Raw genomic sequence first — 10,298 nt, 5'->3', positions numbered from 1 at the left:
TGGGGTTTTGCTTTGTGAAAATTAGCATGAGGGAAGCATGGGGGCCGACAAAGGCGCTTGGTCCCAGCTCAGATGCAACGAGTGGTTGGGTTGCTGTGCCCCTGAGCTGGCTGGGCACTATCTTACTAGGCAAGGAGATTTGAGAGCAAGCAGCTGGTGTAACAGGTCGTTCGTTTATTCATCCAACAAATATTTATCCAGCACCTGTAGCACCGTTCTACACGAACAAAAAAAAAAAAAAACAATAAAACCCTGCCTCTGTGCAGTGTAGATTCTATGGGCGGAGGCTGAAAATGAGAAAGTAAAACATATTGGCTCTCGGACAGTCATAAATGGCAGCAGGAAGGGAGGGGGATGCAGGCTGAGGAGGTGCGCGGTTTTAAGGAGCGTGGTCAGAAATGGTGATATTTGAACAAAGCTCTGAGGAGATAAAAAGAGCAAACCATGGAGAGACCTCCAAGGAGATTGTTTCGGGTAGCTGGACTCTTCCTGCAGTATCAGTTACAAAATACACACAGAAAGCCACAAAGAACGGGTACTGGGAGATGACAAGCAACCTAGGGGACATTGTACAAAGGAGCTGTTTCTCCTGGCATCGGGGTTGGGACCCATTCTGGGCTCCAGGGCTTGAAAGGGTGCCAGGAAATTAGAAGAGCCAAGTCAGGAGTGAAACTGACCTCAGCAGGGACCAAAAGCTAAAAAGAAAACAGAAAATGATACAAGATCTTAAGATGCTAGAGCCCCAAAAGGGTTTTTGGCTTAGTTTGCTCTCTGTTGGTGTAAGGAAGACATCAGCAACAAAAGCAACTTGGCAAGAAAAGAATTTATTTGTTTTACACGTCCTAAGTCACAGTCCACTGGGGAGAATCAAGAAACTCAAGGCAGGGACCTGGAGGCAGGAACTGAAGCAGAAGCCATAAGGGAACACAGTTTACTGGCTTGCTCTTCATGGCTCATTCAGTCTGCTTCCTATTATCAGACCCAGAACGTCCTGGTCTGGGCCCTCCCCCATCAATCATTAATCAAGGATATGGCCCACAGACTTGCCTGCAGGCCAGTAGTTGGAGATCACAGCCAGAAGGAAAATGAGCGTCTCTTAGACCCCACTGCTTTCTGCCTTGGAAAAGTCACTCTAGAGAGTCAGATAGGGCCAGCTGACACTTTGTGGTCATACTCAGCAGTACAGCGGTGCCGGGGGCTTCAGCAATCTCCCAGCCCACTGTGCACACCAAGTCCACTCTTTATCCCTTCACTTCCATTTCCTGGGTCTTTACAAGTATTCACCATGCAAGTCCTTTCTGTTCTGGGCTTACTCGGCCTTCACAGGAGCCTTAGGAGAACTCATCCCCCCATTACCCCACCTTACATTCACTCCCCAGTCCCTCCACATCCCCGCTTGTGGTTGAGCCTGTAACAGCAAAGGCTGAGTGAACTCCACCTTCAACCAGGTTCCCTTAGGGCTTAAATATCTGCTCCTTCACAGGACCTTGGCTAAGTTTCTTGCCCTTTATCACACCTAAGGGGATAGAATGGGAGCGATAACAGGTAATATCCACCTCCTAGACTTCTATAAGGATCTTCTGAAACCAGGCAGCATTAGTGCTGAGGCACATCCCATCCCAGAACACTGCAGTGTGTTGACAACAGTTTGCAGCTCTAAATAGTTAAATCAGGGAAGGATGTTAAAAAAAAAAATCAGTGGATTCTGTGTTTTCTCTGCAGTGACATCACCTCTCACACTGGCAGTCCACAGAGCCTTCCTGAAGGAGAGATAAAGAATGACAGCCAAGCCCTGGAGATTTATACAGAGGCTGCAGTCTATCTAACTGTGCCACAGTTCCTCACAGTGCAGCAAGAAAATGCTATCTCTTCCATAGCGAGGTGTCAGGATAAGGCTGAGAGCCACGGGGCCGATGGCTATAAACTATGGCACGGACGGTGTCTGGCACACAGTAGGTGTTTCCAGGATCAGACTGCAAGACAAACGCTCCTTGTTTACAAGCTGCTGCATTATGTGAGCCTCAGGTACAGTTTTGTGGCTTTCTGCTCTGAAAGAGACGGGTAGTACCCAAAGCAGAAAGGGGAAGAAGAACAAGGGACACCACAGCCCTGAGACTGGCTAGCGAGGGTGGGCAAAGGTCAGGCTTTAGCTGACCCAGCGTCCTTCAGGTTCTCCATGGGAAGACGTGAAGCCAACATAGGAAGCCTTGAGATAATGGGAGGCCTATAGGTCGCATGCATTCATTCCTGGGTTGGGCTGGGGACAGAGTGACCCCAAGTTGATTATCTTGTCCAAGGTCAAAGTCTAGAAGAAAGTTACAGCGAGGCTCTCCCTGGAATGCAGCTCACAGGTGCTGGGGGTCAATGGACAAGGCATCTCCACAGTCAGCTAACTCACTCCCGCTCATTTCCCAGCTTTGGGTTCCATCCAGCCACTGTGACCCCCACCTTCAGCCCCCATGCTGGAACAGCCTACTCCAACATGGGCCATCTTTTCCTTGTCCAGACACAGCCAGGAGCAGCAGACCACACGCCCAGTTCCCTGAGGAATAAAGTTCTCCCATCCAGCAAACGCAGCCAATGTAATCTGCATTAAGGCTACTACCCCAAGTGAGGCCTGTCCCTTCTTAATCCCAGCCTGTCCCCTCCTAAACCGGATGACAGAAAGAGGATGCAGACGAAAATGAAGACAGGGCTCAGCCCAGCAACCTTTCACCTCTGCCCTCCCTTCTTGCCTGGTATGGCTCTCGCCCCCGACGTAGGCGCAGTGGCCCTAGATACAGCCTGACTCCATCCAAAAAAGAATGAGACTCTTTATTGAAAATCAGCAAACTCATGTTCCTCAAGCCCCAGACCATGGTGGGCAGCTCTTCCACCTCTGTCTCCACTGCTCCACCCCTTAGCCACAGTGAGAGGAATGGAAAATAAGAAGCCAAAAGGGCCTCTTGCTGGGGAGGAAAGCTGCCCAGAAGCGTGCTAAGTACAGCCCAGCTGTGGCTGGGGTGACAGCCACGGGCCCCTCCCTATAAATTAAATCCCTGCAGCCACCGCTGTAGGAGAGGCACTTGTAGAAGGAAGGTCAGCGTGGCATAAGGCCACAGGGCAGCATCTCTGACTCCTAGCCAAGGAATGGACTGGAAGCACAGAGGTCAGGAAAAGAGAAGCAGGCTGGGGAAGGAGGCTTTTGGTCCCAGGGGGAAGGTGGTCCAGTTTTGATGGCTGTGGGGAAGGAATGTATTAGTAAGCCCAGAGAGAGGCAATCATCGGGCACTGCCAGAAGTGACAAGATAATTTGGACCCTACTCTGGCAGAGGGGAGCTTAGAGATCCAGGGGCTCTCGGGGAATGTCACTGCTAAAACATATATATACATATATATTAACCATTCATGGAGGGCAGGGGCAGGGGGTTGTGTGATCAGAGGATCTGGCGTGGCATCCCATAGCCGGTCATGCCTGCCTGCGAGGCTCCACGATTGGTACCCATCTGCAGTCCAATCACATTCTTGCCCTCTTGCAACTGGTTGTCCGAGAAGTTCCGGGGGTTCTCCTTGGATTTCCTGGGTAGAAGGGGGAGGGTACTAGTTAGGAGGCTGTCAGAGGCTAGCTATCCCAGTGAATTCTTCCCTGGACATGTAAGCTGATATCCACTCTGCCTTTGAGACCTCTGGGCTGCTTAGAAGCACCTCTTTGTCTCTCCAAAAGGAAAGTCATTGCTGCCGCCGCCACCTCCCACCACCTTCTGGAGTTCTAAAGGCGCTTTGTAATGGCTGGTTCTACAGCGACATCGTTTCTTTTCGACAGCAAGGAATGGGCGAGAATACTGTACCAGCAGGGCCCTATGGCAAGCCCACAGATACTTACTTAGGAAACCAGTTGGGATCCCCAGAGAAGAGTCCATCATCCCTGGCTACCGCCAGCCCACCCAGGTTCATTAGTGTCCGCTGCACACAAGCCATGTTCTTTCCTGGAAAACAAGTACGCCGCCTGAGCAGAAGTAGGGTACTAGATGCCTTCTACCTGCCAACCAGGTCCAAGCTTGGCATCCAAACTCCTTAATTCATTGTTTCCCCCCTACCCTGCAGGAGGGCCCATCTTCCATCAGGCACGCACACACTCTCCTCAGGAAAACCACCAACCTGTCGTTTCTCTGTGGTAAAGACAGCACAGCCCAACCCCGAGTCTCCTGGGTAACAGCCCTGAGCCCCGGCTCACCTTCCCAGAGATCCACGGTTTGGAAGATGTCAGTGGTGTTAATGCCATAGCGCTCAGCGGCCTGCAGGAACTGAGAGATCTGCTCCATCTGCTTGAAGGCCATGGTGGAGGCCTGGATCTTCTTTACAGGAGCCTGCCCCTCAGGGTATAGTGAGTTAATGAGCTCACACAGCACCTGGAAGAGGTGAGGACATGCCTACTCAAGACCAGAGCACCAAAGACAGTGAACCAGAGAGGGGCTCTCCCAGGTGAACCTCAAGGTCCCTCCTGCCTCTGAAACCAGATGAAGAGCCAGTGCATGGCTAGTCTTTCCTTGCTGCTCCTGAATCACTGGCCGGAGCTTACCTTCTCACCCTCTTGCAAACAGCCAGCATTCTAGCATTCTTTTTTTATTATTTATTTTACTGTGTGTGTGTGTGTGTGTGTGTGTGTGTGTGTGTGTGTTGGGCTTTTTTCTTTCCTTTTTTTTTTTTTTGAGACGGGGTTTCTCTATAGCTTTGGAGCCTGTCCTGGTACTCGCTCTGTAGACCAGGCTGGCCTCGAGCTCACAGAGATCCCTCTGTCTCTACCTCCCGAATGCTGGGATTAGAGGCGCGCTCCACCACTTCCCGGCTCAAACTGCCATTCTCCCAGCACCTATGAGCTGCTGTTCTAAGGGGCACATCCACCTTGACCTTCACCCAATGGAGAGGTCGGAAAGCACGGGGGCTCTAACAGCCTCTGGAAAGATTCAGGCTGATGACACAATTGGGTCTATTTGTCCTCTTTCTTCTCCTATTCGGGTTAAAGGGCCCCCATGCCCTCCCTGCACCTCCCAGCTCGCTCTCACCGTGCCATCCTTGAGCCAGTTCTGGAAGTTCTCACGCCCAGGCTGGGGCCGGCCCACATCCTTGCGGCACTGAGTGGTAATCCACTGGATCAGGATCTGCTCCAGGTCCGCATCGTACTGCTTCTCAATCTTCTGCTGCACCTCTCGGCTCAGGCCGTAGGAAGGTCCCCGGTTCGCCATTCTGACAGCTGTGGTGACGGTGAGGAGCTGTGGAAGGATATAACCAGGCCCACGGTCAATTCTACAATACTCAGGGTGCCTGTGAGGGCCAGAGAGGGAATTCCTGCCCAGGAGCTAGCACAGCAGGGCTCTGAACTCTGGCCCTCTGGTGTGAGGCTACACAGATTCTAAATTTCATTTGAATGAATGGTTTACGTCTAGGATGAAGCCTAGGACCCACGGGAATAAAGGATGGGGTAAATGCTTTCGGTTCAGATCTTTACTGGGAGTAATGAGGCCTGACAAAGGCAAATCAGTCAGTCTAGCCCCCAACCCTGCTCTTCAAAGCCTTAGAAAACGTTTCAGGAACGGATTATATAGAGCATAAGGGAAACCTACGCCAAGAGGGGGAGTGAGTGGCATTACCTTCCACTAACCACTAGGTTTCTAACGGAGCATCTGCAGTAGGGATTATAGCAGAGAACAAAGTCTTCAGCCCTGAACTCTCCCTAGTGCCATCGCAGGGACAGGGGCGTGAAGGTGATCGTGTAAGGTGCAGAGTTCAGATCATGTTACAGGAATTAACAGACCCAGGGCGACAGAAGCAGTCCGGGTGGGCTTGCTGGGAAAGGGAGGCCCGCATTTTAGACTGCAAAGGGAATTTCCTCTGTGAAACCTTGCAGTAAAAAACCAAATGCTTTCCCTTCCCTTTGAGGCATCATGGTAGACAGAATAACCCCCTTCCTCCTCCCTTCCTCTCACCGAAGGTGTCCACACACTAATTCCCAGAACTGGGGGATAGATCACCTTACAGGAGTTAAAAAAGGAGGGGGGGCGCATTTGCAGACAGAATAATTACCAAGTGTCAGCCAGGCGGGCCCAATATTCTTACAAGAGTTCTCATTCTCAGTGAGAGGAGAGGAAAGAATGGGAGCGGGGAGGCAGAATGGGGGGGAAGGCAGAATGAAAGGGGGGAGGCAGAACGGGAGGGGGAAGGAAGAGTGCCTGTATCAGGCAGAGTCATGAATCAGGCAATGCCCCTAGAAGCCCAGAAAAGAAAAGGAAATGGATTCTGCCCTAGCTCCTCAGCCCCAGTCAATGTAGCCCCGCCAGCACCTGGACCTCCACCAGTGAGACCCCACCACACACACACACACACACACACACACACACACACACACACACGCACTCACTCACTGGGTTTCTAGACCCATTAGAGCAGCCCGTGTGTCACTAAGTTCATAGTCTGTTAGAGCAGAAACAGGGAAATTAACCCAGAGCCTTGGGCTTTATTTTCAGGAAAACCTGGGAGAGAAACAATGGCGGGGTGGCAGAGTGCACGGCTGAGTTTAACTTTCCTTGAGGACCTTGGTTAGGAACCGGTAGCTTCTGACCACAGGTCTGAGTTGGCAGCATTTCGCTGTGGGCAGCCGTCCCCACCCACCACTTTGCTGACAGGTCCCACACCCAGGAACCTAGGAGCAGGCGCTGGAGACGCTGCTGATGCGTGAAGGAGCCAGGAACAGAGGAGGGACACTATCCCTCACTTGTGACTCCCAGCCCCTGTTTAGGGGGTCCTTCTCTCTGGTCAGAAATACAGCTGGCTGTCTCTGACAGCTCAAAAACTGGTATTCCCAGGACAAGAGCCTCCATTCAATGAGAAGCAGGGAGCCCACATCTGGCTCCAGGCCAGGTCAGACTTAAGGGATGAAGTCATTCTGGCTCCCTCTCTCATGCACCCCAGGTTAAACACTCCCACCACCCCCACAACGGGCGCTGGCGCTCCGCCAAAATACAAGAAGCCAGGCTGCCTCTAATAATGTCATGCGTCTGGGCAGAGGTTGTGTGCTGGGCCAGCGCCCCCTTCCCCACCCTTCAACATGGCCGCCCCTTCCTACCCTGGGTTATCCAGCTGCACATTTCCGGCAGGATCCGCCCCATAAATCAGCTATTTTTAAACTTCATTAGGAGACTTCCCCCAGCCAGACCAGATAAATGTTAGGCCGGGTCCCGACCCACACCACACCATGGGCCACACACACAATCAGCATGTGACGGCAGGTAGAAGTGTGGAGTGGCTGCGGCCTGGCAGAAGAGGTGAGCGAGCATCCTCGCCCACACTGTCCACCCGCAGCCACGCAGCTCCCAGTCTATACGCTCTAGGTGTAACTAGAAGACAGGACAGGAAAAGGAGATGGCTAAAAGCTCTCATCAGAAGCAAGACTCCTTTCCCTGCCCAATTTCTAGACTTCTCTTCTGGAAATAGCCTCACCCCTGCCACTTCGGGCTGTTTCTAGGGAGCTCATGGGCCTGAAGCCCGGGCATAAGTAAAGAAAGGACAAGAGAATGATTAACCCAGATACCGGGGTTAAGAAGGAGTCCAAAGACAGACTCTTCCAGTGTCCCCCGCTGCCCCTGATCTATCTCCAGACAGAGGACTACTGAGGGTCCCTCCCCTGGCTCTGGAGCCTGGACACAGCTGGCAAGGTCATTGCTGTCCAGCTGCAGTATCTCTCTTCCACTCCGAGGCCATGACCCCAGAACCCCAAAGTGGCAGAGCCATGGGGCGGAGTTCTCAGATAAAGCTATCCCAGCCAGGCCTGCCTGGCCAGCAGCTGTGTCTCTCCGTCTCTCCCTACCCCCTCAGGCAGACAGCTGATGGGTTGTGGCTGCCGCAGCTGGAAAGACCCACCCTAGTTACACCCAGCAGACCTACCCCAGCCCTCCCTCAGAGAAAGAGAAAATAGCAAGTCTCCCTCCGGTGTGGGCTAAAGACATCTGTCAATCTGGTACACAGGTGTGGGAGATGACCAGAACCGGGTATCTCAAGTGGAGGCAACAGCTGGACAGCCTACATGGCGGGCTGGCAGCGGCGAACTCCAGAGCCAACAGCAGCCCTAGGAACAATAATCACTCAGGCCTACAAGGTTACAAGAGCTTGGAAAGAAGGAGGGGCCGCAAAAGGCCTTCCAGCCCTGGGCTCCACCCAAACCACGGCTGGCAGCTTACCTAGCCCCATTCAGCGTCAATGCTGAAGTCAAGGGGAACACCAAGTTGGGAAGGGTCAGACTTTGGGATTCCTGACGAGTGTTTATTGGGAAAACGAGGGGACTGTCCTCTTATGGTGCAGATGGAGCATAGGGAACTTCCCAGCTGGGACTGTTGGGACTTTTCTGAAACAGAAATGCCCAATGAGTAGACAGAAGGCCATTGGGGAGCACTGTGGTTAAGGGAATGCCTTGCAGGGGGAAGACCCTCCCCCCACCAGGGGGCAGCCCCCTCACCACCTAGAATCCTGAGCAGAAGAGAAAGCTCCACAAACAGGAAGCCACAAGGCCTGCTCAGGAGAGGAGGGGGTGGAGGCCGTTGCCATGACTTCTGTGTACCAAACAGAAGAATGGAGGCAGGGTGGGGGCCCCCCAGGCAGGAACACCCACTCCACACAGACTTGGGTGGAGGCCCTGGGCAAAGGGGTATGAGGGATCCTAACCGTTCTCAGGGTACAAGGAGGCAGCTTTGGAGGACCGGGAGGGCATATGTAGTTTGTGGGTATAGAAGCAAGAATCGAAGAAGTCTAGAGGACACATCCCGAGTAGGAAAGCCCACACCTGGCAATCTCGAAGGGCAAGGCCATGGAGTGAATGAAGACAGGCTGGACGCCAATTCCCTGGGGGTTGGCATAGACAGTAAAGTTATGGGTGCGCAAGGGGATGGCAAGGACAAAGATTATTTTGCTGGCTCTGGAACGATAGCACCCTGCTCACCCCTCCCAACCTTGTCCCGAAGTCTGAGGTGTACCCTGAACTGCGGGAAGGAGAAACTGGGAGGAGCTTAGAGATGAGGCGCTGTCCCTGACTCCTGCTCCGTATTAAGAGAACAAGGGGAGCCCGTCCAGCCACAGGTCTCCTACACCGCACCTTCACTTTCCAACACCGCTGCTTCTGCTCCGGATACCAAGTATTCCAGAACCTCTCCCATACGAACACGGGGAGGCCTGCGGAGCCCAGCGAGGAGGCAATCTACTTCCGGTCTGCAGGTCCAACCCCTTCAGCCGCCACCCCCACCCCCACCCCCACGGCCACACCCTGGGCCGTTATTGCGGATGAGTCACCCACCACCCTCCCGCCACTGGGGTGACGCAGGTCTGGGCAGCCCGCCCGCCCGCCCGCGGCCACCACCAGCTTTCCCAGCAGCAGGGGGCACGGGAGGGGGCAGCGGGGCTTGGGCTAGGGTAGGAGAGCTTGGACAGCAGCCAACCCCTCCAGACAGGACACATCCGAGTGCAGTCAGGGCTGCAGCCCCGAGATGTCCGAGGTTAAAGGCTCTCCAGGAAAGGGATGGGGTCGCACAGAAGACCAGGCCACTGTGCAAGTAAGGGACCGAGACCCGTGACCCTAGGTGGTGAACCCGAGTACCCAGAAAAGCAAACTAGCAGGAAAGGGCGCAAAAGGGCAGTCTCGAGGACACAGAAGGCAGGCAGTGCCCACACGTGCTCCTGGACCAGGAAGTGAAAGGGTCGCACGGTAAATTCAGGGACTGCGGAGACGCACCAGGGCGCGCTCCAGAAACCTATTCTCGCCACCACTCAACACCAGCCTGCGAACGTCGGACTCCCTCCTTCCTTCTTCCCCAAGAACTCGACGCTGGAGTAGACTGCTGGGGCTTGGAACCTGACCCTTGGGTCGGGACGGACGCCCCGTCTAAGCACCCGCAAAGCTCGCTTTACTTAATTGTCCAACAATGCAGAATCAAAACTTGGGAACCGGACCTGACAGCACGGGGCGGGGCGCCCGGTTCAGACCCTTGCGACCGCCAGTCTATAACCCCCACGCTCCCTGGAGCAACAATCAAGTGTTGGCTTCTTGCTTTCTACAGACCACACACATACTCCCACCCCCACCCCACCCCACTTCCTTGGTCCCTCAGTCCTGCTCACCGTCCAAGCGGGCTGGATAAGAGCACGCGCACGTCAGGGGCTGCGCAGTGGCGAGTGGAGCTGAAGACCCGGCCGGGCTTGGAGTTTTCTGGAGGGTCCCGCCTCAGACGGGGCGGACCAGGGGCGGGGCAAGGGCTGAGAAGGTTTAAAGGCGCAGCCTA

At 54.0% G+C, this 10,298-nt stretch overlaps 1 protein-coding gene across 2 annotated transcripts; it reads right to left on the bottom strand.

Annotated features, from left to right (window-relative positions):
- Positions 1-2,799: 2,799 nt before the first annotated feature.
- On the bottom strand, positions 2,800-10,277 carry Tagln2 (transgelin 2). Of its 2 annotated transcripts, none has more exons than XM_075989180.1 (5): positions 10,138-10,277; positions 5,043-5,249; positions 4,214-4,388; positions 3,863-3,965; positions 2,800-3,558 (listed from the first exon to the last, which is right to left on the bottom strand). In XM_075989180.1, exons 2-5 carry the CDS (start codon positions 5,220-5,222, stop codon positions 3,417-3,419), a joined length of 600 nt encoding a protein of 199 aa, XP_075845295.1. In that variant the 5' UTR covers positions 5,223-5,249; positions 10,138-10,277; the 3' UTR covers positions 2,800-3,416. The 2 variants fall into 2 exon arrangements, with proteins under 2 accessions (XP_075845295.1, XP_075845296.1); XM_075989181.1 differs by lacking the exon at positions 10,138-10,277 and adding an exon at positions 9,119-9,139 and having other exon boundaries at positions 3,326-3,558.
- Positions 10,278-10,298: the final 21 nt, after the last annotated feature.

Source organism: Microtus pennsylvanicus, chromosome 10, assembly GCF_037038515.1.
Source record: "Microtus pennsylvanicus isolate mMicPen1 chromosome 10, mMicPen1.hap1, whole genome shotgun sequence".
Lineage (NCBI taxonomy): Eukaryota > Metazoa > Chordata > Mammalia > Rodentia > Cricetidae > Microtus > Microtus pennsylvanicus.
The sequence above is the reverse complement of the archived record's forward strand: the minus strand, read 5'-3'. Positions and strand labels throughout refer to the sequence as shown.